This window comes from Brassica oleracea, chromosome C6 (assembly GCF_000695525.1).
Source record: "Brassica oleracea var. oleracea cultivar TO1000 chromosome C6, BOL, whole genome shotgun sequence".
Taxonomy (NCBI): Eukaryota; Viridiplantae; Streptophyta; class Magnoliopsida; order Brassicales; family Brassicaceae; genus Brassica; species Brassica oleracea.
The window spans coordinates 36800936-36828543 of record NC_027753.1 but is presented as its reverse complement, the minus strand read 5'-3'; the positions used below and the strand labels follow the sequence as shown (position 1 = coordinate 36828543).

Genomic DNA, 27608 nt, shown 5'->3' with positions numbered 1-27608 from the left:
GGGATTAGGATTTAGGATTTAGTGTTTTGCTGGCGACGTTAAAAATATTTTTTTTTTTAATTTTTTTTTCTGTAACAACTATATATATATATATTTTTAAACATAATATAACTTGAGTTTCCTTTACTAAAAGATATCTAATTTGAAATAATGAAATCCTATTGGCCGGTGAATCTAGAAGTTCATAATAACTCTTTTTAAAGTATACAATTTACCAATATGAATACTACAATTCAAATTCAAATATTTTGCAATAATGGTACTAATAATTAATTTATAATGTTCGGGTTACATGTTCCAAACTTATAATGTTATAGTCTCGAATTTGTATGGGAGCAACAAAGGAGAGTTTATAATGATAACTCTTTTAGTCGATAACGGACATTTAATTTATATCAGATTTGAATTAGGACGGTAATATATCAACATTGCTAATACACGAACCACTATACACTACTCGAGTATCGACGTATGTGTACATAAACTAGTTAATATTCCATATTATTAGGCGGCACACAAGTACCAAAATAATTAGTCTAATACTACTATTCAGCATGGGTTGACATCACCAAGTAACTTACACCGTCCGAAGACCAATCTTTGACATATACAAAAATTAAAATTGTACCATGGTGGGTAGACTTTTTGTAGGAGGCAAGAGCCATTATATTGGTTTGTTAATTATTTGAATATTAAGTAATTAGACTAACAAAAGGAGATTAGAATAAGCGTACGAAACTGAGTGACCAAGGAACTGGCTAGAAGAATAAGACCATATTGGCCGACATTCATATGTCACTAATATAAAAGACTAATCATTTCAATAGGACCTCATGAATTGGGAGTTGACCTGTCTAGCTCTCAAAAACGTATACTGTAGTTTTCAAAGAGTATTTTTTATTAGAAAATTATAATGTTTATTTAATTTGTTAAAGAGTTTTAAAGGATTATATTCATTCACGAGTTTTGATGTATTTTATATCAAAATAATAATTATTTCTATTTGAACGTGAACTTACAAAAATTATTTGAGAGTTAATAATATTGAATTTATATTTTAAAATGCTACTTAAAATTTCATATTATTAAAAATATTTGAAGTAAAAATTTTAAAAACTTTACTGTAAATTTATGATATTTTATAAATTTTTATTCAATGTAAAATTTTAAATCACATGATTTTATATAGAAACTAATTAAAATAAATTATTTAACTTTTCAAATATTATACTTAAAAATGTCTTACTATACAGTGTTATACACTGCTACAAAACGGAGTAAATAGTCTTTTGAAAAAAAAAACAAATTTCAGGCCCAGTTTTAAATTACTGCATCTAAGCCCAACAAAATATGGAATTCACATCGAGGGATGATATTAATCCACTATAAAATTAGATGCACATATTTATTAATTTTCAAACTTAGAGGAGTTTTCTATAAATTAAAGAAACTAACACAGCCTATACATATCAGAAACAAGGTTGCTCTCTCCGGCTAACGTCTCGACGGAAAAAAATAAACATGGCCAAGGCTCGTAAGCCGAAGAACGACGAAGCTCCTGGCGCGAAGCCGTCGGAGAACAGCGGAGCTAAAGTTCTCCACCAGAAGCTCTGCCTCTCTATCGACTTCAAAAAACGCCGAATCCACGGGTACGTTTCCCTCCCTCTCTCGCCTTCTAATTCTCCACCATAGAACCGAGCTCGCGAATGCGATTCGGTAGCTGCTTAATGCGATTCGCGATGAGTAAACCCTAATTAGAGAAAGAATTTGAATTTTCGCATCGTTTCTTGTAGCTACACGGAGTTAGAAGTGAGCGTGCCTGATATTGGGATTGTGGGGCTACACGCGGAGAACTTGGTGATAGAGAGTGTGTTGGTGGATGGGGAGCCTACTGTGTTTGAGTATTATCCTCACCATGGGAACCCTGAGCCCGAGAGTAACTGGAGCTCGGTCTCAGACCCTGCTTCAGCTGCTGATGCCGCGGCTATGGATTATGTTGGGGTTCTTAAGAAGGAAGACACAGCGAATTTACTGATTAACTGTTGCAAGCCCTCCTCTAAGGATTTATCTGAGCAGCTGGATAACGTGGCTTTAGAAAATGGTTCACAGTCCTCCGGGGAGGCTAAACAGGTTCGTATGTATTACATATCTGAAACCGATGGTTGTTTGACTACTACACTTTAGGTAGTTAGAAATTGTATTCACCTTTATTGTGTTTGTGGACCAAAGATAACACATACTGTGCTATCCTTTATCGCACTTGGTCATTGCTAAATAAGGCTTTATCATATTGGTATGGGACACGGAAACACTAATGCAGTTGACATTGTAGCTATGAATGGTTTAATTCCTGATTCATAAGTTATGCTATGGGTTACAAGTGAGAGCTTTCTTTCCTTTGGTTAACTATCAATGTATGCTTCATCTAATGCAGAATGTTAAGTTGATTCGGATTAATTACTGGATAGAGAAAACGGAGTCTGGAATTCATTTTGATGAGAACATCGTACATACTGATAACCAAATGAGACGCGCCCGCTGTTGGTTTCCTTGCAAAGACGATGAGTATAATCGTTGCAGGTATTCGTTTTAAAAAATTAACACTGTCCTTGTCTCTTGAGAACACGAGTGGGTATATCTACTTGTTTACCGTTATTCATGTGTTATATTTTGGTGGATGCAGTTTCAATTTGGAATTCACTGTTCCACACAACTATGTAGCTGTCAGTGTTGGGAAATTACTTTACCAGGTAAGCTGCTATTTCTTTCATAGGTAAAGGGAGTAGAGGAGTTACGAGATTCTCTGTGCAAGACAGAATCCATTATAGGTTCTTGAATATACTTGTTGAATGAAAAAACTTAGAAGAAAGCGGTGGTTCGCATGACTTATAAACGTTATCATAAAAATGTGTGCTCAAATTTGGTTTACATGCCTATACTCAATCTTATCACTGCTTTTCCAAGAAGCTAAGGAGGGTGTTTTGCTTAAAACTTCACATATCTCAGGTTATGAGCAAAGAAGATACTACCCAAAAAACGTATGTTTACGAACTAGCCATTCCTATTGCTCCGCGGTGGGTGTCTTTAGTGGCGGGACCACTGGAAGTCCTTCCAGATCAGACCAACTTTCTCATATCTAACTTGTGTTTGCCACATGATCTCTCGAGGCTTCGTAATACAATGGAGTTTTTCCATGAAGCTTACAGGTCGGTAGATTTGCATCCTGGCGACTTGTTAACTGAATCTAATAATTTTTCTCATTCTACTGGACGGTCAACTTCTGCAGCTATTATGAAGATTATTTAAGTGCGAAATTTCCATTTGGATTCTACAAGCAAGTCTTTTTACCTCCTGAAGTCGTTGTTTGCTCTTCGACGTTGGGAGCTTCCTTGAGTGTTTTCAGCTCGCACGTGCTATATGATGAGAGGGTTATTGATCAGGTATTGGATCCTCGTAATTTAGCTTGTGTTTAGATGTACGTTATGCTGTATATATGCCAATATATTAAATAAAAGGCACATCAGGATATAATTGGCATGGTACTTTTTTTGGTACAAAGCACGTATTTGAGCAAGTTTTTATTTCTGCATCATCTATTATGAATGTGCAATTTGAATTTCTCTGTTACTTCCATTTTATTAGAACATAGCTTCTAGTGTAGAGGTTTCACTTATATTTGTTGTACTGGAAGTGTTTTTTCTTTCGCGTCGTTTTGTCATCTTATTAGTCCCTTTATGCACGAATCTGATTGAGCTTCAATTGTCTTTGCAGATAATAGATACACGTATTAAACTTGCTTCTGCCTTAGCAAAGCAGTGGTTTGGATTTTATATTGTTCCTGAGTCACCAAATGATGGTAGGCTTGTGACATTTTTTGACACTTTCTTTGTGTTGTTATATCAGCTTCTTATGAAAGCATAATCTTGTGATTGATTATTATCCATGTTGTTATAACAGATTGGCTCCTCGATGGCCTTGCTGGTTTCTTGACCGATATGTTTATCAAGCAGTTCTTGGGAAATAATGAAGCTCGATACCGAAGATACAAGGTTTAACTTACTACTCAAGCTATTCTTCCCTAGATGCGTCTGTAGCTGCTTTTGAACAAAACCACTAATCTCTTATCTAGACTCTCATAATTTTGGATGCAAATGCAGGCAAATTCTGCAGTCTGTAAAGCTGATGATAGTGGTGCAATGTGCTTGAGCGCATCTTCTTCTTGCAAGGACCTATTTGGAACTCACTCTATTGGGATGCATGGGAAGATACGATCATGGAAATCAGTAAGCAATCTTTTCTTTTCTTGTTTATTATTCCCTGCTCTAAAATTTGTGTTGGCGTGTATGAGTTGGTGGGATAAGTTTTCATGATCTTGCATGTGTTTGTATGCTATGGAGGATAATTCCTCACTGACTTAATTTTGAAGGGAGCCGTCCTTCAGATGTTGGAGAAGCAAATGGGCTCGGAATCCTTTCGCAAAGTATGGACATGGTTTAATCTTTTTTCAGGCAAATACCTTTGTTAGGGTTACTTGCCTACGTGATTTATAAATCTTCTTTTTCTCTATGATTTACAGATTTTACAGAAAATTATATCTCGAGCCAAGGATCCATCTAATGCTATACGGTCCCTTAGCACGAAGGAGGTAACATGACTATTTATCCAGATTAGCTATGTTTGTTTGTTACAAGTTAGGTTAGGAAACTTTTAATTAGTAAAAAAAATATAGAAGTATAAAGCATTTTGAACTATCAGTGTAAAGTAAATCTGCAAATATACTTGTGCTATGTGCGGTTCTAAGCTAATCATCTAGTGCTATCTAAGAACACACTAAAAGGGATGAACGAAGTCATGGACTTCCTCTCCGGGAGCTTTGCTTAAATATATATTTTCTCGCTCCTGGAACATATTCTTTGTTTTTTTTACTGAAATGGATCTGTCTCTCAGCTGTGACTTGGTATCCTTCTCAATTAAGTCGTATATATGGCACTCAACCAGAACTTGATATGTCCTTTTAACCGTATAACTTGGTTCAGCAACTCATAAGTCATAAGTATGCTAATAGTAAACATCTCCTCGATTTCTTCTCTATCTCTCTTCTTGGTTCACTGGTTATCTTTCAGCACGGATACTCTTACTCAGTTTCTAATATGTGTGTCTCTCTACCACTTTTGAGCTGCAGTTCCGGCAATTTTCTAATAAGATTGGAAATCTTGAGCGTCCATTTCTTAAAGAATTTTTTCAGCGATGGGTTGCATCTTGTGGTTGTCCCGTGCTAAGGTATGTTTTTGGTATTATGTGTTTCTTTCTTCTTAACTTAATTCTTTGGATAACTGGATCTTCGTTAAATCTTATCTCAATTTTGTAACTTGGTGCTTTAATATACCAGGATTGGTTTGTCCTACAACAAAAGGAAAAACATTGTTGAAATGGCTGCCCTGCGTGAATGTACGGCTTCGCTCGATGCAAGGTTATCAGTTGGCGCTACTGATTCCGAAAACCGAGATGTGGATGTTGGCTGGCCCGGTATCATGAGCATAAGGGTTTATGAACTTGATGGAATGTCCGATCATCCAAAGTTGCCTATGGCTGGAGACAGATGGCAGCTACTGGAATTACCATGTCATTCTAAACTTGCTGCTAAACGCTATCAAAAACCAAAGAAGGGAGGGAAACCTGATGGGGCTGACGAGAATGTTGATACTGTAGCACCGTTAGACAATAAAACGAGGTGGGTTGCTGTGATATACTATTATCTGCATTCCTGGTGTATTTACATCCCTTTGACCAACACAAGAAAATAAACTGAGAGATTGAATCTTTCTCTGTAGCATCGAATCTCCCTTGGCTTGGATTAAAGCTGACCCTGAGATGGAATATATTGCTGAGGTTCACCTTCACCAGCCGCTACAAATGTGGGTAAGAAATCCGCTCGGACATTTCTTGAACATCTGTTGTGTACATCACGGTTGACTTTGGCTTCCACTTTCTGCATGGTTCATTCATGGAAAGAAAGCTCATGGACTATGCCGCTTAGATATTGTATTACTGGGTCCTTCTGTCTTTGTGTGTCTTGACTGTAAATTGTAGCCATCTGAAGGTCCATCACTTACTGTTGAACATCTGTGACTGTGGATCAGGTCAATCAATTAGAGAAGGATGGAGATGTTGTTGGTCAGGCCCAAGCAATTGCGTCACTGGAAGCTTTAAAACAGCACTCATTTTCCGTTGTGAATGCACTCAATAATATTCTCACAGATTCCAAGGTTTTATCCGTTTCTTATGCACTTGTTTCTAAAACCAGCTTGAAGATGAAGTTCATTACTCCAAGAAAGTATTGTGACATGTAGGTCTTCTGGAGAATACGGATTGGGGCAGCTTTTGCATTGGCTAAAACGGCATCAGAGGTACGATATAAATGGTTTTCATCTGATTTCAATTGTCTAGAGGTATGATAGTCAAATTTCGAACTTGTTGATGTAGAAAGTTACTTTGAGATTGTGAAAAGTGCATAGCATGAAGAATAGCAAACGGTGTTGCTTTCATGATTTCTATGTTTACCAGTTTTATATGTTTCTCTTATAAAATTCGCATGAGTCTGTATGTCTCCGTTTGAACTGCACAGCATGCCATCTTTCAAACTATTTTTGTGTACTGCATCTTCTAGTCACCTGCTACTTTCTGTGTCCTTTGAAACAAGTCTTGCTACAATGATTGATTTAGGCTCATTTCTATTTCTAGCAGGAGAATGACTGGGCGGGTTTGCAACATCTGATAAAATTTTATAAAAGTAGAAGATTTGATGCAGAGATCGGACTCCCCAAGTGAGATTGGGCTTTATAATATTTAGACTTCTCTTTGTTAACCAGTGGAAGATTTCTCATGAAACTTATTATTTCCTTTCAGGCCGAACGATTTTCGTGATTTCCCAGAATATTTTGTTCTTGAGGTAATGAATTGAGGTAGGGTATGAGCTTGATTTGATGTCACTCATTGAACTCGGCTGTTAGCGGGAGATGCTATTATATATCATTTTGATATGACAGAAACTGTTACTGCTCTTGCTTAGTATAGAAATTGGGTACTTCCTGAAACATATTAGTATTAGGCCTTTTATTGCTGTGTAATGGTGAAATAGCAAAACAATGAATGTTCAGCCAACAAAGAACATAATAGAAAGTAATGAGCATTAGGACCTACATCCAGAAGCTCCTTTCGTGTAGAACTTTTTCGGGATAATTTGTATGGCAGAGGGGTGTGATTCCTAGTTTCTCCCTTCTTAGACTACTTTTCTCTTGGGGGTATCCATGGTTATTTACCGTGATACCGTTGTTTTTGACAGTTACTTTTCTGTCGGTTAGTCAGTGGCTTTCTTCTATTGAACTTTGAACTTGTTATAATATGTCTCAGTAGGGACGTCTGGATTGGATCTCCTTAGTCTTTTTATTATTTTGTTGCAGTAGTATTAGCATATTCTCTCTTTGAATGTACTTATCTAACATTGCTACGTCTTAGGCTATTCCACATGCCATTGCAATGGTTAGGAGTGCTGATGGGAAAAGCCCACGAGAAGCTGTTGAATTTATCTTACAGCTACTAAAGGTATATACATCTTCATAGATTGATTCTACATGGAGTATGATAACTAAGGGTAAAGTTTGAGCCTTCAAGTAAAAGCTGTGGTAGTCTAGTCTATTTGATCATACCTCTGATTTCGCCATTTTTTCCTTTTCCATTTTTGTAGTACAATGACAACAGTGGAAATCCTTATTCTGATGTATTCTGGCTTGCTGTTCTTGTTCAGTCAATTGGTGATCTTGAATTCGGTCAACAGGTGTGTGATTGTTATCTTGAAAAGGCTACTCTACAATTTACCTGCAGTAGTATAATAACTGTAGTGTTTATAGAGCTTTATTGGTTCATATAACTTTATGGATGTCTCATACTTTTATTATCCGGAAAGACTCGGTCTTGGAGGATGACAGAGGTTATGAGAAAAACTGAATCACCAGTTCATTGAGTTCGTTTGCAAAGATGTCAATGCAGAACTTTAATATATTAGCGTGATACATGTTTTGCTTGCTCAGTACTTCTTGTTTCTTTGTTTCTCTGGCAGAGTCTAACGTTTTTGGCCCCTCTTCTGAAGCGCATTGACAGACTCTTGCAGTTTGACAGGTAACATCTCGTTTAATGTTTATGGTTTGATAGATTTTAACAGATTGAGTTACTTAGAGCATGTTTTTACTAGGCTGATGCCAAGCTACAGTGGCGTTTTGACAATTAGCTGCATCCGAACGTTGGCACAGACTGCTCTTAAGCTTTCTGACTCCATCAGTTTCGTAAGTTTTTTCCTTACATTTTTTTCTCCAAGTGCTTTATATAACATAGATACCATCGTTGTTAAGGGTTGCTTACTGACTTCAGGAATACATCTGTAAACTTTTGGAACCTTTCCGTAAACCGGATACTATATTGCAAGTACGCATAGAAGCAAGTAGGGCACTACTTGACATCGAGTATGAATCCAAAGGCATAAGCTCTGCACTCTCGTTGTTTATGAAATACGTGGTAGAAGAGTCATCTTTAAGAGGTTGGTTATATTCTCTTGCTCAAACTTAGCAGCGTGCTGGTTCCAGTAGAGTTTTCCGATTTATATACTTGCTGCTTGGTTACAGGCCAGGTTAAATTGTGCGTACACACAATGCGGTTATGTCAAATAGCAGTTGGATGTGACTCAGATGATTGTGTTGACACTGTTAGTCTTCTGGATTTGCTGCATCTTTTCAAGAGCCATGTAGTATTCAACAATGAATTTCTTCGTCACCACTTATTCTGCATTTTTCAAATCCTCGCTGGAAGGTGTGTGTCCTTTACATTCATTCCTGCCAGATTATTTTAATACTTGTTTACATGTGCATTTGTTTCCTTATTCATTACAGTAGCGTCTAAGTTTTTATAGCTCGGTCGTTCTTGAGCTAAAGAGTTTTATTTACGGAGAAGGCGTCCAGTGAGTAGTTTTTTCCCACTTATGACAAGTAGTGCGGAGTCGTATTAGATTATTTAACAAATTTTCTCAAGCTATGAAATTTTTTAATCTGATACATCCTCTCTGGGTACTTTTGCTTCTTTAAGTGAACCTTGTTTGGAATTTTTCTGTCTTCTGCTTATTACCATATTTGACATTCTGAACATAATATATTATCTCATTTTCAGACCGCCAACGTTGTTTGGAGTGCCCAAAGAAAAACCTTTGCAACTTGTTGATGTAGAGGGCTGCATTGAGCCGCAGAATGTATTTTCAGTTCCAGGAGCAGAGCCAGGGGAGCCTTCACTTTTGGCACTTGAAAATGCCAATGGAAAATCACTGGATGCTGCTCCTTTTGGTGCTCCGGTAAGATCGGAGGAAATGTTCATGCCTACTGCTCCTGAGATGAAATTTTCAGAACCTGTTGCAGCATCACTTCATGAAACAGAGCACCTTGAACCTCACATGGAAGATCAAAACCAACCTTTACCTGAAAATCCCATTGTTCACGAGATTCCATCTGATGGTGAAGCTCCAACGGAAGAATTAGCCAAAGCGGAAGAAAATCTTCCAACAGAGGAACCTCAAAAAGAACCGGATGTAGTGCCTGTTGCTCAAGAGATGAAGACTGTTATACGGATAAAGGTCAGACCATCTGGTGCAACCAGCAGAGGCGAAGGATCAGCACGAACGGTGGAAAGATCCCAAGGGATTGTGGTACGCCGTGATATAGAACGAAGACAAACTAGTTCAGCTTCTGTAGACGCTCCACAGAGAGTCTCAGCTGATGCTCACATGGAGGAAGTAAACTCGTGTCATGATGTTGGATCTCGAATGACCGCAAGTATCGGCAGTGTAAAATTACCAACCGAAGGTGATACTTCTGGGAAAGAACTGCAGTGCACTGCTGAATCTGGGAAAACTTCCACAAGCCAGAAAGCAGAAAATGATAACCAAGAAGTCGCAGCACCGAGCTTGTTGCCACAAGACAATAGCATAGGAAACGAGGCGCAGCAGAAATACGGTAGCCTTCAGACACTCTCGGTTGGTAAAGAAAGCGAAAAGAAGAAAGACAAGGAACATAAGAAAGAGAAGAAGAGAAAAAGAGAAGACCCGGTTTACCTAGAAAAGAAACGGTTAAAGAAAGAGAAGAAACAAAAGGAGAAAGAGATGTCAAAGCTTTTGACCAGCTCGTCTGATCCAGCTACAATAAAGATAGAGACAATCCCGGAGGCTAAACCAGAGGGACCAAGTGACAAGCCAAAGGCAGAGCCATCAGCAGCACCAGCAGAAGCTCGTCCATCTACCAAGATACGAATCAAGCTGAAAAGCAAAGCGTTCAACAACCCCTAAGGCTTCTGACTGATTCGAGCCAGGTCTTTTTTTTCTCTAATCCAAATCTGCCGCTCGTTTGTCACTGTGGTGGGTCTTTGTTATCTGATTAATGCATAGTTTCGATGTGTATGGCTTGTAAGCGACAAGCTTTGTTGTTGCAAAGTGTGATATGTCAAATGTGAACTAGTAACTTAAATGAGTAGTCGATATGACTTGTTTACAGGTATTTTTAACGAGGTTTTGGATTAACAAACAGAAATTTTGACTTTGTTGCTTTATACTCAAATAAAGCCACTTGGTCCATTAGTAATTAAATTGAATGGGCACTTGTCTCAGATATAACGTTAGTTCGTAAAACTCACATGGAAAGCATCTCAACTCTGGACCAAAGCGCTCATTGAAGCATTATCCATTATTTAGAGTGAGATTTTATTATTAATACAAAAAGTAGATATTTTGGTTGTTGTTAGGCAATTTGTAGATATTTTATGTGAAAAGACAAAATTAAAATATTGAGCAGCAACCGAACTCCACCCAAAAAAAAAAAAAAAACAGTTACAATATTTGTGAGCTGAATTACAAACTTGTAGTATATGATGACGTGTATCTATATTTCTGATGCTAACGCGTTCCTTATCCTAAACATTTAAAAAATATCACTAATTTTTTTTGAAATCCTTACAACATTTTAGAACCCACCAAATCTTAAATCTAAAATGACTTTTCTTAAAAAATCTAAACCCTAACTTTTAGGGAAAAAATAAGGTCAAATTAATATTATTTTATATTCTTGGTTACGAGTGAGAATAGAGAGAGAAGGGGGCAGGAGAGTAGAAAGGGTCACTTGTGCAATTGAAAAACGTTGCAGCAATTCATTTCTTAAACTAAAAGCGTCTTCTCTAACCAATCGTCATTTACTGAGATCACACAGAGAGAGCGAAGGATTAGGAGAGAATGGAGGTTCAGTTTCGGTAGAGAGAAACTTTTTGAAAGACGACGATGAACTGTCGGAGAATGTTAAAGTCCGTACAAGCCTTGTCGGCTCACAGCTTCCTCTTCTGCTTCACCCTCGTTTTGGTCCTCAAACTCGACCACACCGTCTCTCACTCGTGGTGGTTAGTCTCTCCCTCTTCCATTTTTCGAATCTTAAATTGTATTCTTATTCGTTGGGTTTTCGATTGATTGAGGCAAGTCTCTTCAGTTTCGAATCCAGAGCTGCTTGGCTGTGTCGCAAACTCAAATAAACACAAAAGAGGGCGTTTTCTGTTCTTAGTGTATTTTGAGAACTTTTAGGTTTTACTCACGTGTGCATCTTCTTAGCTGTGGAGACGAATTCTTTTATGAGATCATCCAAAATTTGAGTAATAATAATGGAATAGTTTCCACTTAAATAGGAATCTTACTTCTTTTGGAAACTTGTTTGATTTTTTTTTTTTTTTTTTTTTTACAAATTGAGAAATGATCTTTGTTTAGATCATTTTTCGATTTGTGCATGTCATCGTTGCGAAGATATCATGCTAATCTTCTTTGTATCGTTCCAATTTACATAAGTTTTGATTATATGTAAATCTTTTATTATTTGTAATCATATATTGTGGGTACAATTCTTATAAGGTTTTATGACAAGGAAACCTGACAGATTGTGTCACGTGCTCATGTACCAAAGTACTGTATTATGTTTATTTGATGACTGTAATGAAGATTGGCGGTGGAAATGATGTCATCTAGAAAGATTATGTCGTAGGGAGTTTAAATATTCGGGTTAAGAGCATATGGTTTTGTCTTCTTCTTTGTGTGTTTTGTTTCCTTATCCATTTCTTGGTATTGGTTACATTCATACAGAAGAAACATCACAAATATAATCTGTTCCACTGTTTCGGTTATGCAGGGTTGTGTGTCTACCTCTGTGGGCTTTCCATGCTGTTGTTTCTAGGGGAAGATTCTCTCTTCCTGCTCCTATCGCTCCTCGTAACCGTCATGTATGTCTCTTCTTCCCATTGGTATCTAATCAGGCTAACCTTCTGATGACATCTGATGATTCCCTTTTTTCTGTGTGGTGTACAGTGGGCTCCATGTCATGCTATTGTCGCAACGCCTTTGCTTGTAGCTTTCGAGTTGCTACTCTGTGTATACCTCGAGAGTGCGCATGGTATATATAACCACGGCTTGCTTACTCACAGTTTCGTCCTGGTTTAATTTAATTTAATTTTGAGCTATTGTATTTGAGGTGCAGCTCGTTGGCCACCGGCTGTGAGCTTGAAGATTGTTTTCCTCCCTTTATTGGCGTTCGAAGTGACTATACTTGTGGACAATGCCAGGTAAGATTGTATCAGTTGTTTATACATTGTGCGTGATAAATGAAAGTGGACTTTTATTGTAACTGTTTCTTTAGTGGGAAGAGCTTTTTATCTGCTATTATCTACTAAGTTCCTAATTAACTCACGTTTTTGTCTTCAGAATGTGTCGAGCGCTGATGCCTGGGGATGAAGAGAGCATAAATGATGAAGCAATATGGGAAGCACTTCCTGTGAGTCATACTACATTTGTTGGTTTAAGGCCTAACTTGAGCTTCTTGTTCAAAGACTAGATTCAAAATAAACTTTTCTGATGCTTTTTTTCTTTCCTGTCTGCAGTATTTCTGGGTTGCAATTTCCATGGTGTTCTTTTTAGCTGCTACAGTCTTCACCCTCCTAAAGCTGTCCGGTAATAATCTGCCACTGGAATATTTGCTAGAGTTTCAAGTAACTTAGTCTAAAGACAAGTATGGGCTTTATATTTTACGGAATTCACAGCCATCTTTATAGCAAGATGTTGTTATCTGTTTAATGGTAACTTCTGTTGGACAAATTCTCCAGAAAGGAAAACCATGTGGATACTGTCATTTCTATACATATCTAAATCTTATCTTATATAAACCATGTCCACGATGGGTTGTTGTGTTCCCATTATGTCTTAATTTTTTCTTATTGTACTAAAATCAGGTGATGTAGCTGCTCTTGGCTGGTGGGATTTATTCATTAACTTCGGGTATGCACTTTCTCTGTTAAAGATGTATTTCTCCTAATGCCATTGATGGAGTTGCTCATGAAGGTATTCAATGTGTTTGTACGTTCTGACTGCAGAATTGCAGAGTGCTTTGCTTTTCTTGTTTGTACAAAATGGTCCAATCCAGTTATCCACAGAGGCTCACCTGTCAGAGAACCCGGATCATCTTACACCACTACTAGATATGTTGTTTCAAACCGTGGCCTTTCAGATTTTTCAGAAGACGACATGCACCAAGATGGAACGTGTGGCCTGCAAGATATCGGTGGTCATATAATGAAAATCCCCCTTATTATATTTCAAGTGGTGCTTTGCATGCATCTCGAGGTACACACAACTTTTCTCCCGACAATTCTTGTGTTTGGGACATTACCAATGGTTTGAACTTTCAGGGGACTCCTGAAGCTGCTAAGTATATACCTGTCCCTGTCCTGTTTTCTCCACTCTTCTTACTGCAAGGCGTTGGTATTCTATTTGCTGGTTCTAAATTAGTAGAGAAGTTTGTTCTATTGCTGCGGGGCGACGATGATACAGGATTGTATTTTAGAATTTCATCCAGAGCGCATGATTGCTTGGGTTTCTTGCACCATGGATCCAGGTGATAAGCATGTTTTTTTTTTGCTTATCAGTTTTAATGCACAAAACTCATGGAGGCTATTTGCTGCCACTGAGTTACTCTTAACAAATATCAAGTTGATGACTAGCGTTTGATCCTCTACGTGCTCAGGCTGCTAGGTTGGTGGTCAATTGATGAAGGAAGTCAGGAGGAGCAAGCTCGGATATACTTTGATCAAGAGTCAGGGTTAGTACAATTCAACCAACTACATCTTCTAAAGAAAAAATGTTTTTATCTAATCTGTTGAAGATTTTCATGAATAAATGTGTGCAGTTACAGTACCTTCTGTGGTCATCCGCCTGAAATAGTCAAGAAAATGCCAAAGAAAGATCTTGCTGAGGAGGTATCTCTACTTTTTCAATTACTTGCATATATGTTGATGTTTCCTCTTTTTGTTAAGTCCTTTGTCCTCGGGTATCATTTATTTCTCAGTGCTCTTCACCTTTACTTCATCTGATCAGGTGTGGAGACTTCAAGCAGCACTTGGTGAACAAACAGAAATCACAAAGTTCAGTCAGCAGGAATATGAGAGACTGCAAAATGTAATGCTCTCTTCTTCTCACTCTAAAGGGGTTTAGCTTTCACAATCGTTCTACTTTGGTGTTTGCTTATTTATCCCTTGGACATGTTCCACTCTTTTCTGTGTTCCAGGAGAAAGTTCTGTGTAGGGTTTGTTTCGAAAGAGAGATCAGTGTGGTATTGCTTCCATGCAGACACCGTGTTCTCTGCAGGTATTTATACTGGAAAAAAAAAACCTGAGCTTAAAAGTATCATCATTTGCATTCTACCAAGTGCGATTGCATATTTTTATGAGAGCATACCTGCTTGATTTCAGCGCTCATGTGTGTTTTGGTGCCATGTTTTGTTGCAGAAACTGCTCAGAGAAGTGTAAAAAATGTCCCTTCTGCCGTGTAACCATCGAAGAGCGGCTCCCCGTATATGATGTTTAACGTCTAACATAACCCCCTCTTCGATAAGTGTATATATAAATCTGAGTTTTTCTTATTGTGCTTACTTTAGTGTATTTTTTTATGCTACAAGAAACGTACTGCTTTTAATGAAGGAAACTAAATATAGTATTAATGAAAATAACTTTACGTAACCATATGAATATTTTTTGGAAAACTATCTAATAATGTCAAAGAGATGTATTTTTTTTTGCCGAAAGATGTGTTTATAAGAAGCTCCATGTTCTTCATACGTTTCAAGTACACAAAAGAAAAAGACTCAAACCAGAGACAGGACAAGAAACTGTTGATGTGTGAGTCAATAAACTACAGAACAATCGAATAAGTTACTTACTGATCAGACTTTGATAATCACATTTGCTGGAATGAACCTTAGCAATGCCAATTTACTCCCTCATATCCATACACATACACTGCGCAATTTTCTTAAGTTGTTCGATTTCTTTTGATTTACTTTAACGGCTTCTGAAGCGAAATATAAAGAAAAGAGGGACTCAAAACTAAAAACATGAAAACTGAAGGACTAAGAAACTGAAAACAAATAAAAATTGGATAAAAAAAAAGCTAACGCCGTTGCCGGGGATCGAACCCGGGTCACCCGCGTGACAGGCGGGAATACTTACCACTATACTACAACGACTTTGATGTTCGTTAGATTTATTCATATATAATGACCATAATAAACTACTTGTTTAGGTTTAGGGATTGAATTGATGTAAGTGGGGCTAATTACCCATTCAAATGGAGGTGATGGTTTGTTATTGAATGGTTTATATTGGGGCTAATAACTCAAAAAGATATTGGTTTGCAAGATAAAGTTCAATGGATATTTTTGGCGGGTCATTATGAACTTTAACTGAACAAGTGGGGCTAATAACTCGAAAGATATTTTTTGGCGGGTCATTATGGGATTTTTTTTTTAGCGACGAAATGAGAATTTTTAATGTTATTAATTTGAATGATTGTCACTGAATAATTTTGTCAGAATACAAAATGGTAATTATGGATAAGTTAAGAGGTGAGTTTGATTAAAATGGACCAAAATTTTATTAATTTGAATGATTTTCATTTAATAATTTGTGGGAATACAGAATGATAATTATGGATAAGCTAACATGTGATTTTGTAACAGAGTGTTTTGACTCAAAATGGGCCAAATCTAAGCCTATTGGGCTTTTTGTTTTGAAAATTATCAAAACAACGCAAGAGAGAAGAGACCTAACTCAGTAATCGAGAGAAAAGCGAGAGAACGTGACGGCGAGGAAGAAGAAGGGAGAATGTGGTTCACCGGCGGCGGAGGAGGAGGACTGAGGAAGCTCTGTAGAGCCTCGGCGACTGTTTTCGAGAACGAGATGAGTTGTAACTCTCTGCTAGTGAGATACATGTCGAGAGAGCGAGCTGTGAACGTAAGGAAGATAAACCCAAAGGTCTCGATCCAAGAAGCTCACATCATCTCCAGCTCTCTCTACGAAGTCTTCAAGAAACACGGACCTCTCTCCGTTCCCAACACTTGGCTCCGCGCTCAGGTCTGAATCTCTTCCTTAAAAGCTAACATTCTCGAGATCTTGATTCAGATCCTTAGTGTTGTGTTGATTTAGGGATTGAAGTGGATGTGAATAGTGTTTGATAGGAGAGATAGAGAAATGTGTTTTGACTGTGTGTTAATGTAACAACAGGAAGCTGGGGTAAGTGGATTGAACAGCAAGACTCATATGAAGCTGATGTTGAAATGGATGAGAGGGAGGAAGATGCTCAAGTTAATCTGCAACCAAGTTGGTTCCTCCAAGAAGTTCTTTCACACCGTTTTACCTGACGATGATATTCAACAAGAGACACCACTTGCTGCAACTCCTGCTGCCACCGAGAACAAAAAGCAAACCTCCAAGAGAAGAAGCAAATAAAAGATTGTTATTTGCCTTTCCCATGATGAACCGTGTGAGCAAATCTGTGTGGACAATCTCTTGTTTTGATCTGTTTTTAGTTTCAGAGAAAACATTATAGTTTGCTCTGGTGTAGAAAGTATGTGGGCTTCTCTGTTTCCTTTGAATAAAAGAAACAACAGTTTACATTGCAGAAGTAACATCAACATCACATTGGATACATCAAAACTCAAGTTTTTGATAATGCCTTCAGTTGAATGTGTTTGATGTTCTGCTCGATGTGGGAACTAGAAACACATTGACCTAAAGCTCTAATGATTCCCTTCTCTTATGTTCTGTTTCATTCTGTTTACTCATGAAACGTGAGAATCTTATGATTCACTGATCACTGCACTATGTTCTGTAGAGAAGTTCTTCTATGTTATGCCCAGAGAAGCATAATACGTTATTAGACTTGGCACTGTATAATGATTGATTGGTCTGTCTAAAAGTTCCAATAAAATGTAGTAATTGTCTGGATTCACAATATTCATAGAAACCAATATAGAAACATGTATCATATTGCTGAAAAAGCATCTCTGACAAGTATCATTTTATCAAGAGATCACACTTGCATTATATACACTATTACAGCCAATCCATAGGAGATCAACATAGAACACATGAAGCTCAAAGCCACAAAAAGACAACATGACAATACAAAGACACCAAACTCTACAGGGACATTGACCACACACTGGCCATGGTTCGCTTTATGCTACTTACACTACCGTACCTTCCTTTTTCTTCTTCTTCAACTTCATAACTTTCTGACTCATCTGCCTCTGCTCAACAGACGTCGGCTCCACAAGCAGAAGCCTTGACATCACATATGCCAAAAGCTCTTCCCGGTGAGAAAACGTGAAGTCAAGGTGAGCATACTCAAACTCATTAAACGACACATCAACACCACCTTCTCTCATCACCTTATAATGTTTCCTCACCATGGAAGGCCGAATCACCTTATCTTTCTTCCCCGCCACTAAATCCACAGGCACGTCGATGAAACTATAAGACTCCCCTAGATCAAGCGGCTCAGGAGAGCCGTAAACCTCCACGTTCCCCCTCCTGCTCCCGTAATCAAACATCCTAAACTTACCAGTATGTTTGATCTGAGCAAGATGCTGCGCAACGCGGAAGGAGACAGCTGGCATATCGTTCATGTTGTAGTGAGGCAGCCCTAACACTCCAACCCAGTTCGAGCTGTCTCCACCAACCACATAACTCATAAGCGTCTGGACAAGCCCACCGAGAGCAGGGTAGTTGTGGAAGTCAAGTGCTAGCTTGTTGAGAAGCATCCTGAAGAATCTCGTGGGTATGTAGAAGGCAGGCACTAAGCGAGACAGTACCGGACTCACGAAAAGGAAAATGTACTCGACCAACGTGAAGCCTAAGTTGGAGTCCTCGTGGAAGCCAGCGGGTGAGAGTAGGATTAGTCTGGAGAGACGGTGTGGCTTCTCCTTGATTTTGCGAGTGATGACGTACATGAGAATTGCAGCACCACCTAGGCTATGACAGACGGCACAGAGCTTGTAAGGCTCCTCCTCGTTGATATCCTCATCGGTGTTATTAGGTTGGCTGAGGTTTAACTCTGAAGTTTTGATTTCGTGGATTTTTTCTATCATCGCTGGGATGTCCTCAGTACCGTGCTCGTTAATGGAGTATCGCCAATACCTGCATTTTGATCAAATATCTCAGGCTAAACAGTTCTTTCTCAGCGTCTTCACTATCATAAGGAAGTCAAGAACTCTCACTCTTTTGAAGATATGTTCTTGTTTACATGCTCTCTTGAAACTAAACCGCGAAAATTCCCCAAGAAAACATCATACCCTGTGAAAGATAAGACTGTAAGAATCCCAGCAGTTGGTGGTATGTGAATTAATAAAACATTGAAGTGTGATTTTGATTTGATGTAGCGTATACTTCCTATTTCTATATTGTTACTTCCGCTCTTTCAGATTTTCATTAAAAAAAAACTATGAAAATATTGAAGCTTGAACCTTGGTCATATGCAGCAAAAGCTGGAGATCCAACAACCCCATTAGATACCCATCTGAAGAAGAACGCATAGATACACAAAAAAAAAAAAAAAAAAAAGATGAGGAGAACAAACAATGCAAAATGGATATAGAAAACAATACTTTATCAACCTTTCAGCTTAAAAAGTCATCTAAAAAATGGACTATGAAACTCACCCCATTGAAGAATCCAAAATCCCATGCTGCAGATAAACAGCTTTCCTTGCATCACGTCTGCAAAAATAGAAGTAAAGAACTCAATGATACATGTAATGGAAAGGATGCACCAGTGAGTGTCACAAGAAGGTTATACCTTGGTATCCTTTCCAAGAGAAGAACATATCCATCGGATGTAACAACACGAATAGCTTCGTAAGGATACCTATAAAAATCATGAGAGAGATAAATATTTGAGAAAAGTAAAGAAACAAGAAACACAAGACATCTGAGCTGCTCCTACCCCAGCTCTGTTATGACATCCTGACACGTTCGAGTATCAGTGTTCATGGTGTTGTATAACCGTGCGGGCCTTTCAGTAAGAGATGGATCACCATCTCCTAAAGTGGCAGTCTGCACAGTTTCATCATCCGAAACGTGGCCATGCTTCTCTTTACGCCTGTGACTAGAAGGAGAGAACCATGATAACATTATTGCAATAGCTTCCGATGGAGAAAGAAGAAGATGAGTAGCCTTGTGGAAAAAATCAAAAATTGCTTCTATGCAGATCTCTATAGCAAGATGAAGATCCTGCAAAACAAAACACATCAAGTAGAAATAATGTGTTAAAAAGGTTTTAAAACACACAAACATGATTGAATAAATTTCTAACTAGGGGGGGGGGGGGTTTAACATTCTTTTGGGAGCCTATGTCTATGTAAACTTTTTTCAAAAAATTTCGGGAGCTTAATGCCAATATTTCATTTGGCTTTGCCTAGGACCGACCCTGGAAGTGACACACCTCAACAACGCCGCGTCTTCTATCAGTAGCACGGTTGGGAACATCATGGTATTTGCTAGAGTTAGTCTTGCTAAAACGAGGCCTATGTTGGCTCCTTCTTGGGCTCGCGGGAGTTCTCGAACTTCGTTTAAAAAACAAACGCAGAAAATACTGAGGTACCCATAGCAAGATCCGTAAAGGGAGTATCAACCACCAAAGAATGAAGGTAATCCACTCAGACCAGTGTCCTTCCGATTTTGCGGAAGCACTGGCCCAAGAGAGACGTGAGCATTGAGAAGACGGCGATGCAGGCGGCGGGCCGTCACTATCTTCTTCTCCAGAAGAATAGTCCAAGCTCGAAGTATCGGAATCCACTGAGAGCTCGTGAATGAAGTGATTGAAAGAAGATACCCCACTGCCATCAAGAATTGGAAAACAGAGTTATATTAGCATATACATTAGAGGCTGGCAAGAATCATTACAGGATTGTTTTTTTTCTTTACTTGTGCATCCAGCGTGGTAAACGTGGTCCACGCAAGGTGGGTCTGAGCTCCCAGCCATGGAGACCTTCGAGAATATTAGCCTTCCCGGGAAGGAGTGTCAAGAGAAGAGCGGAGACTCCGTTAATGCATCTAGCAATGTTGTTTAAAGACTCATACGTTACAGTTTTCACGGACCTGCACTAAAAGACAAAACATGAACCGAATGCCATAGTTAGTTTCAGCTTTGTTACAAAAAAAAAAAAAAAACAAAAGGAGACAAGAAGAAGACAAACTGGAAAACAAGTAATAAAAAGAGTTATGTTTAAGACATCAAACACCATCTTCAACCAATATAATATGTAATCCATCTATCAACAAATGAGATTATAGCAAAGTCTTCTTCTGAGGAATTAATGAAGCTCAAGTTACAAAGATACTAAACTATATTACTATAGTAAGAGGGAAGCGTGTGCATTGCAAGTAGTAGCGGTGATGAATGAAACTAATCGTAAAAGAGGGAAGGAGACTTTACTCTTTGGAGACAGCGAGAGCGTTATCTACGATTCGTTGCATCACCTTTCTCTCCCCCCAAACTCACAATTAACGAAAAATAATCTTGATTCGGCGGTTTCTCCCCAAATTTTCCAGGAAAACGACAACAAGAAAAATTATATCCACCTGAATATAATCGATATTGGCTTGAGAGATTTGAGCAAATCGCGATTGAGGTTTATTGCGGGATCAGAAATAAAGGAAACACACAGAGACCCAATCTCTCGAGACTTCCCCCGAGAATCCAAATTAAAAAAGATAATCGCAGATAATAAACAAATAATTGAGGAGAATCCGATTTATTAGGGGGTGACACGTCGGCGATTATTGCCGTCCAGAGGAGGAGAGAGACAAGATGGGTGCACGTGGAGAAGTATTATTGGATAATGTAGGATGTGACACGTTACCGACACGCGGGAAAAGGTCAAATTTCACTACACAACATAACACACACCCGAAGGAGCAATGATTAAAATGACAGAATGCTTCTTATGTAATTTTATAATTATATTATGATTCTTTTCATATTAATTATATGTAATTTTACACACTTTAGGTGATTTTCAGACAAAATTTAAAATGAGATAACCTTTACGTAACGCATGGGCGTTAAATTATTTGTGAAACATTGGTCGTGGCAACTATTGTACTTTACTTTAGTGAATTTGAATGCTGCAAGAAACGTACTGCTTTTAATAAAGGAAACTAAATATAGTACTAATGAAAATAACTTTACGTAACCAGCCATATGAATATTTTGGAAAACTATCTAATAGTGCCAAGCAAATGTATTTTTGGCCGGAAGATGTGCTTTTTTCTTCGCCGGAAACGTAATTTTCTGTCAACTTGCATATATGCAAAGACTTACCTAAATAAATAAAAAGAATTACTTGTGTTACAAAAAAAAAAAGAATTACATAAGCTCTAACACTCTTATATCCAAAGGTCTCATCATCTTAGCACCAGAGCAGACGACTACAAATAATAAACTATGGAATCAGTAGCCTACTATCAAAGTAACACAGCCTTTAAGGGCCATTTCCTCTGAATGTAAGAAGTTCCATATTCTTCATAAATTTCAAGTACACAAAAAAAAAAGACTCAAACCAGAGACGGGAGAACAAAACTGTTGATGTGTGAGTCAATAAACTACAGAACAATCGAATGAGTTGCTTACTCAGACTTTGAGAACCACATTTGCTGGTACGAAGCTTTGCAATGCCAATTTACTCCCTCCTATCCTACGCTTCGCAATTTTTTTAAGTGGTTCGATTTGTTTGTATTTACTATTATCGGCTTCTGAAGTGGCATATGAGGAAAAGAGGGCCTCAAATCTAAAAAAGTGAAAATTGAGAGACCTGAGAAACTAAAAACAAAAAAAAAAGTAGATATTAAAAAGTTAACGCCGTTGCCGGAGATCGAACCCGGGTCACCCGCGTGACAGGCGGGAATACTTACCACTATACTACAACGACTTTGATGTTCGTTTCAGTTATTCATGTATAATGACCATATCTATTAAAAGTACTTGTTCTGATCACAAACCATCATATTATATGAATGAAGTCCAAAATACAAACATGAAGAAATCAAAGTGTTGAAACCAAATTAAACACACATCCTGTGTGCAATAACAATACCGGTCCACAGTCACACACACACACACACACACAGACCAAACCAATTGATTTGGACCTTAAATACTCAGACCACCACTCTCTTAAACAAAGAAGAAAGAAACTTGTTCTCCAAGAAAAATGGCTTCTTCTATTCTCTTTGTCACTCTCTTAGTCTCCTTGTCTCCGATCTTTCTTCAGCAGGTTCTCGCTCAAGTCCCAGGCACTACAGCTACATGCTCCTCAATGCTTCTTTCGTTGGCTCCATGTGGTCCATTCGTGCAAGGCTTTGTCCAGCTTCCGGCTCAGCCTTGTTGTGACGGCTTAAACCAGATCTATAGCCAACAACCAACTTGTCTCTGTCTCTTCCTCAACAATACTTCTACTTTGTCCCCTGCTTTTCCAATCAACCAAACTCTTGCTCTACAGTTGCCTCCGCTTTGCAACATTCCAGCCAATTCGTCGTCTTGCACTTCACCTGGTACATAGATGTTTTCACACAATTAAGAAAAAAAAAGTTTGCAAGATTTGATTGTTTTCTTGAAATTTATGAGAAACATTCTTTTGATTTATAGGAGGAGAGGCGCCTAGTGATTCATCCTCAGTTGCTCCACCACCTTCTAGCTCAACCGGTTCTCAAGTATCTCCAGGTGCAAAGAACAACTCTGGTAAGCCACTTTACACCAAAGTTTCAGCATCTATAACATCTCAACAAGAATGGTTACTAATTTCATTTTACTTCATTAGCGACCCCAGTGGCTCAACTGGCACCAAGACCCACCAGCTTAATGGGGCTAGGTTATGATCTGAGATCCTCTGGCTCCAAGTCTAAGATTCAGCTATTCATCCTCGCACTCGCACCGATCCTACCAGGAACTCTCCTCATCTGAATCTGTCTTGCATATTAGCTACAATCACCTGTTTTGGGGTTTCTCTATTAATCAAGATCATCTTTCTTCTGTATGTTACTTAACGTTTGCAGTTATTGAAATGAAATCAGAAAACAGAAGAATGAAATAACAACACTCTTGTTTAATAGTCTCTTTGATTCTGTAATATTATTAACACAAGAAGCTCATGAACAATTTCCTTACTTCTCGTCTTTTTTTTTTTACCGACTAAAACTTTTATTAAATAATATCGAAATTACAATGTTAAGTCTAAACACTTAACTGAAACGTATACATTGAAAAAGGTAAAATGATACTTATTATATTTTGAAACAAATTTTGAAAGTGAAATGATTTCTAGATACATCAAGATCTTAAAACATGTGTATTAGAAATATAAACTTAATCGTCTATTATTAGTAATAAAAAAAACAGTTCAGAGTATGTTTTGGCTGCTTATTTGTTACAGTTTCAACCGAAGCTATTTCAACACTTCAGTTCACAAGCCTCCATGATCATAAACTTCATGGATGGCGAAATCAGGTGGCTCCGTTGGGGACTTTTAACGTTAAACCTCACTCACCTACAAAGCCAAGTTCACATGCGATGGCGAGATGGTCACTTCCCCATTTCTGCAAATTACAAAGAAAGCAAAGGGTTCACAGAAGAAGAAAGAACAAGTAATTAAAGCCTAAACTTATGAATGAATTACCTCACTTGGTAGTCCACCTGTTCTTCTCAAAACATCAGTTGGCAAGGTTTCAAGAACCCTCACAGGAACAAGTTCCTTAGTGTGCCTGATTAACATTTACCATTTCATAAATATAACATGTCAGATAGACTTACCATTATAAAATCTGATTAATGATTTATAGTTATCACAAGTATGACTTACCATATATAATCAACAGTTCCTTGGAACCTCGAATGAGATGTTGTTGCCAATGGTTCACCGCATTGATCTCTCGTTCTATGTGTACCCTGTAAGATCTCAGGTGTTATCATACTAGAAGGAAAGCTACAACATGCTGTTTGTTTCAGATACATTCGTTATAATCTAGTACCAAAGAAGCCCACAGTTCCTAAAGCTTCTCTGAGCAAACCACTTTCTTTTTCTCTTGTATGTTTTTTTCTATTCTCCAGGTAAGGGAAACTTAATTTAGTTGTCAAGCAGTTGACAGACCAGCACATCGACCACATGCCTCAAGCAGTAGAGACCAAGAGCAAAAAAGCACTTACAGGAACGCCAGCATATGCGCTGTTAAGCTTCAGTTGATGTCGGACATGAGTAGTTGCTTGACCACCAGTTGCAAGCTGTAGTTCTTCCTGGCTCCATTCATTGGTTTGCGATACACTGGAAAAATGGACAAGTTGTTTACTTAGACTAAATTGATATAACAAGAGCCAAAAGAGAGAGATATAAGCGAACTATCAGTTCATAAGATAAACAGAAACACTACTCAGAGCAATCAATCATTTTGACGAATTTCCAATTACCTAACTGCGTAATGGTTTCTAAATGGACTCGGCTTTGTATCAAGCTCAGACTGACCAGAAATTTGCCTGCGGTCATGGAGTTGTGTATCCAACTGTCCAAAATGGAAAATGAATAAATAGAGTTTACTCCATATTCTGAAGACACTGGAAAAAAACTGAAACTCACATCGGCTGAAGCTACGAAGTCATAGATTGCGCTCTGTCCAGAAAATTGAGAATAAAATGTCAGAAAATTTTCAGCCAAGGCAATAAGTGATACAGCCAAAAAAAGAAAAGGTTGGTAGAGAGGACCTTTGGAGTGCTATTCAGATCACCAGCAATTGCCACTGGAATATTTCCCCATTCCTGTGATAGCTTGTAAGCCCTCTCTAGCAAGAGTCTTACCTAAAAAATTTGTAACATTACACATATCAAGAAAACGAGCGAGCTAGTGGAATTTCCAACACGTGTCATCTATGCTGCCAGTGCCAGGCTTAGATGTACTGATGAATACCATGAAAAACTCTTCACTACTAATTAAGATATAGACATTTTTAAATTCAGGATGTGCACTGAGAACAAAGTTCTATTTATGGTTAAAGTCAACCTAATCCGAATTTTGCAAGCACGTAGCAATACATACCTGGCCTAGCTTAATATCCCCACGCTTAGGATTGAACAGGACATGTATATTCCCAACCACTAGCCTTCGAGGACTTGTAGATGTTTGCCTAGAAATCAACCAAATCACCGCATGTGAGCGTGAAATTTAATAAAGATCTGAACATATCTTCAATCTCCAGTAAAGGCTCAGAAAAAAAGAACCCAAACATACTCTGAAGATTGTACACGTAATTTAGATTCTGGGTCCTCAAAGTTCATCTGTTTCATAACACAGGATCAAAGAGATGAATTCGAAAAGAATCCAAACATACTCTAAAGCAATTAGTATTCTTGCAAAATACCAGGAGGGATAAAATTTGAAATAGTTCCCCCCCAATCAATTTTCAGCTTGCTCAGTTACATAAAATGGTGCATACCTCTAAAACACAAAGTTGAGCAACATTGTTTCGCAGGCCAAAGCTATCAAACTCTATTTCTTGATGGTGTAGGAGTTTGAATCTGCATTCACAGCAAAACAATGACATGAATGGTGAAACTAGAGGAGTCAAAGGTCAATACAAAATAAACTACATCAAGAACCACTAAAAAGCAAAGCTTTGACGATATATATAATAGAGATTTCAAAATAGCTAGATTCCTGACTCCCACTATAACAAGCTTTCCAACAACGCACAAGATATATATGAGACCCTGCCTAAAATATGAACTTACAGTTTCTCTTTCCAAAATATAGAACAACCATCACTCGCTTCTCCAGTCCGACGCTACAGAAAATATATTAGAAACTAAGAAGAAGAAAAAAAAGAGAACCAAAAATACATACTGTACGAGATAATGTGTTATTTGACTCTTATATACCTTGTGAACACCTTGAAATCCCCTGTTTTTAAGAAGGCCATCAAGATCATCAAAGCGGTCAACCTCCTGCAACAAAAGCTAAAACATGATAAATGCAAAAACGTAGTTGTTGGATACAAATGGAACTAAATAATTTCGTCATCAGGCCCGTTCCTATGTTTCTATACTAATACAAAAAGAAGCCATTTTTGACATGATACGAATCCTCCAATGATTAATAAAACCATAACGTAAGGAAGGGAGATACGATAGTCTTAACATTTAACCAACTCATATATATTTTACATATACGCATGCAAAATCCATGTTAATCATCCAATACAGTATGTAATAATAAAGGTCGGAACTTGCCTGAAGACATAAGATGGTTGCATTATAGCGACTAATCTCCTTGCATATGAGATGTTTCCGTCTACTCCACTCCAAGTGTTGCGGCGGGATGTTGTAATACAAGTCCATGTGGTTGGACGCATTGTCAACACCAAGTAGGTTGTACGAAACTAAAACTAGCTTATCTGAGACAATAAACCAAAAAAAAAAAACATGATTCAGACACAAAGTAAAACCGCCGTGTCCTAAAAAAACAAACAACTTTACGACTTAGTGTTATGTAAAGCCGTGACCTTTAAGGTTTCTCGAATTGCTTGCGGAAAACACCCATTGACGCTCGACGGAGCTCGAGGCCTTCTCCTTACGTATCCTTCGACGCCGGCGAGAGGACTTGCTAGGTTTACGGATGGGACCCGGCGCGAGAGGAGGGTGGGGTCGGTGTACTGGCTCGGAAATTGAAGATCGCTTTCGCTTGGAGACGGTGGTTATTGTGCGCCGCCCTGTGTTCACCGGCTTGTATCCGCCGCCGCTACTCATGGCGCGGCGTTTGAGGTTTTCGTTGGTGGAGGGAGTTAACCAAAATTCACTCGGTTCAATTTGTTACGTCGGAGTTTAAATTGGGACGTATTCTCTTAACCGGACCGGTTTTCGTCTGTTAATCCCCGGTTTAGTTTGGATTATTTGGTTTAGATATTTATTTTGATTTGATTGATTTAAATCATACTAGTATTTATTGTTGATGAGTCAACAAACTTTTCATAACTAACGGAAATTAATTTAAGTATTTATTTGATTGTCGCTAACACAAAGAAGTTACAAAAAAAATTATACTAGTTTCACCACAAAAAAAAACATTCATGTACATATATTTCTTTATGACTACAGTTTTGTTTGTCTATATATTGTTTTAACTATAG

The 27608-nt window shown here is 38.1% G+C and overlaps 6 protein-coding genes and 2 non-coding genes across 10 annotated transcripts; 4 read left to right on the top strand and 4 right to left on the bottom strand.

The window, feature by feature from the left end:
• The first annotated feature begins 1492 nt into the window (after positions 1–1492).
• LOC106300200 (transcription initiation factor TFIID subunit 2) lies at positions 1493–10582 on the top strand. Of its 2 annotated transcripts, none has more exons than XM_013736295.1 (25): positions 1493–1649; positions 1794–2130; positions 2435–2580; positions 2684–2750; positions 3007–3206; positions 3287–3440; positions 3772–3856; positions 3958–4049; positions 4158–4283; positions 4427–4480; positions 4577–4645; positions 5183–5280; positions 5390–5731; positions 5832–5919; positions 6141–6266; positions 6351–6407; positions 6745–6824; positions 6907–6949; positions 7516–7602; positions 7745–7834; positions 8117–8175; positions 8249–8339; positions 8425–8590; positions 8676–8859; positions 9214–10582. In XM_013736295.1, exons 1-25 carry the CDS (start codon positions 1522–1524, stop codon positions 10376–10378), a joined length of 4134 nt encoding a protein of 1377 aa, XP_013591749.1. In that variant the 5' UTR covers positions 1493–1521; the 3' UTR covers positions 10379–10582. The 2 variants fall into 2 exon arrangements, with proteins under 2 accessions (XP_013591749.1, XP_013591748.1); XM_013736294.1 differs by having other exon boundaries at positions 6742–6824.
• A 523-nt stretch (positions 10583–11105) lies between these two features.
• LOC106296873 lies at positions 11106–15123 on the top strand. The gene is made up of 14 exons (XM_013733112.1): positions 11106–11475; positions 12249–12339; positions 12425–12509; positions 12594–12678; positions 12818–12887; positions 12994–13063; positions 13342–13387; positions 13483–13732; positions 13798–14003; positions 14133–14207; positions 14295–14364; positions 14483–14563; positions 14673–14752; positions 14893–15123. The coding sequence occupies exons 1-14, from the start codon at positions 11360–11362 to the stop codon at positions 14969–14971; spliced, it is 1404 nt and encodes a 467-aa protein (XP_013588566.1). The 5' UTR covers positions 11106–11359; the 3' UTR covers positions 14972–15123.
• Positions 15124–15557: 434 nt separating this feature from the next.
• On the bottom strand, positions 15558–15629 carry TRNAD-GUC. Its single transcript has one exon. It is a non-coding gene; the product is annotated as a tRNA-Asp (tRNA).
• Positions 15630–16210: 581 nt separating this feature from the next.
• On the top strand, positions 16211–17062 carry LOC106300338. The gene is made up of 2 exons (XM_013736457.1): positions 16211–16515; positions 16666–17062. The coding sequence occupies exons 1-2, from the start codon at positions 16267–16269 to the stop codon at positions 16888–16890; spliced, it is 474 nt and encodes a 157-aa protein (XP_013591911.1). The 5' UTR covers positions 16211–16266; the 3' UTR covers positions 16891–17062.
• Positions 17063–17434: 372 nt separating this feature from the next.
• Positions 17435–21175, bottom strand: LOC106300337 (lipase 3-like). Of its 2 annotated transcripts, none has more exons than XM_013736455.1 (9): positions 20878–21175; positions 20367–20540; positions 19885–20278; positions 19387–19673; positions 19240–19308; positions 19104–19160; positions 18909–18961; positions 18663–18738; positions 17435–18582 (listed from the first exon to the last, which is right to left on the bottom strand). In XM_013736455.1, exons 1-9 carry the CDS (start codon positions 20916–20918, stop codon positions 17631–17633), a joined length of 2103 nt encoding a protein of 700 aa, XP_013591909.1. In that variant the 5' UTR covers positions 20919–21175; the 3' UTR covers positions 17435–17630. The 2 variants fall into 2 exon arrangements, with proteins under 2 accessions (XP_013591909.1, XP_013591910.1); XM_013736456.1 differs by having other exon boundaries at positions 20367–20545; positions 20878–21174.
• A 1125-nt stretch (positions 21176–22300) lies between these two features.
• Positions 22301–22372, bottom strand: TRNAD-GUC. Its single transcript has one exon. It is a non-coding gene; the product is annotated as a tRNA-Asp (tRNA).
• Positions 22373–22632: 260 nt separating this feature from the next.
• On the top strand, positions 22633–23529 carry LOC106299544 (non-specific lipid-transfer protein-like protein At2g13820). Its single transcript, XM_013735620.1, has 3 exons — positions 22633–22994; positions 23089–23181; positions 23261–23529. Exons 1-3 carry the CDS (start codon positions 22655–22657, stop codon positions 23401–23403), a joined length of 576 nt encoding a protein of 191 aa, XP_013591074.1. The 5' UTR covers positions 22633–22654; the 3' UTR covers positions 23404–23529.
• A 273-nt stretch (positions 23530–23802) lies between these two features.
• LOC106298407 (carbon catabolite repressor protein 4 homolog 5) lies at positions 23803–27293 on the bottom strand. The gene is made up of 14 exons (XM_013734522.1): positions 26985–27293; positions 26713–26876; positions 26362–26427; positions 26215–26267; positions 25920–26001; positions 25715–25761; positions 25523–25610; positions 25192–25284; positions 25067–25099; positions 24901–24992; positions 24643–24757; positions 24299–24384; positions 24116–24200; positions 23803–24035 (listed from the first exon to the last, which is right to left on the bottom strand). Exons 1-14 carry the CDS (start codon positions 27226–27228, stop codon positions 23979–23981), a joined length of 1305 nt encoding a protein of 434 aa, XP_013589976.1. The 5' UTR covers positions 27229–27293; the 3' UTR covers positions 23803–23978.
• Positions 27294–27608: the final 315 nt, after the last annotated feature.

Coding starts and splice junctions, on each gene's coding strand:
- LOC106300200 (XM_013736294.1), top strand. CDS start 1,522: ATGGCCAAGGCTCGTAAGCCGAAGAACGACGAAGCTCCTGGCGCGAAG. Junction 4,481..4,576: donor GCTCGGAATCCTTTCGCAAA/GTATGGACATGG, acceptor TATGATTTACAG/ATTTTACAGAAAATTATATC. Junction 6,267..6,350: donor ATATTCTCACAGATTCCAAG/GTTTTATCCGTT, acceptor TGTGACATGTAG/GTCTTCTGGAGAATACGGAT.
- LOC106296873 (XM_013733112.1), top strand. CDS start 11,360: ATGAACTGTCGGAGAATGTTAAAGTCCGTACAAGCCTTGTCGGCTCAC. Junction 13,064..13,341: donor CACCCTCCTAAAGCTGTCCG/GTAATAATCTGC, acceptor TACTAAAATCAG/GTGATGTAGCTGCTCTTGGC. Junction 14,753..14,892: donor AGACACCGTGTTCTCTGCAG/GTATTTATACTG, acceptor GTTTTGTTGCAG/AAACTGCTCAGAGAAGTGTA.
- LOC106300338 (XM_013736457.1), top strand. CDS start 16,267: ATGTGGTTCACCGGCGGCGGAGGAGGAGGACTGAGGAAGCTCTGTAGA. Junction 16,516..16,665: donor ACACTTGGCTCCGCGCTCAG/GTCTGAATCTCT, acceptor ATGTAACAACAG/GAAGCTGGGGTAAGTGGATT.
- LOC106300337 (XM_013736455.1), bottom strand. CDS start 20,918: ATGCAACGAATCGTAGATAACGCTCTCGCTGTCTCCAAAGA. Junction 20,541..20,877: donor GCTCTCGCTGTCTCCAAAGA/GTAAAGTCTCCT, acceptor CTTTTAGTGCAG/GTCCGTGAAAACTGTAACGT. Junction 18,962..19,103: donor ATTTTGGATTCTTCAATGGG/GTGAGTTTCATA, acceptor GTTCTTCTTCAG/ATGGGTATCTAATGGGGTTG.
- LOC106299544 (XM_013735620.1), top strand. CDS start 22,655: ATGGCTTCTTCTATTCTCTTTGTCACTCTCTTAGTCTCCTTGTCTCCG. Junction 22,995..23,088: donor GTCGTCTTGCACTTCACCTG/GTACATAGATGT, acceptor TTTGATTTATAG/GAGGAGAGGCGCCTAGTGAT. Junction 23,182..23,260: donor AGGTGCAAAGAACAACTCTG/GTAAGCCACTTT, acceptor TTACTTCATTAG/CGACCCCAGTGGCTCAACTG.
- LOC106298407 (XM_013734522.1), bottom strand. CDS start 27,228: ATGAGTAGCGGCGGCGGATACAAGCCGGTGAACACAGGGCGGCGCACA. Junction 25,762..25,919: donor CTCAACTTTGTGTTTTAGAG/GTATGCACCATT, acceptor GTTATGAAACAG/ATGAACTTTGAGGACCCAGA. Junction 24,993..25,066: donor ACTTCGTAGCTTCAGCCGAT/GTGAGTTTCAGT, acceptor CATTTTGGACAG/TTGGATACACAACTCCATGA.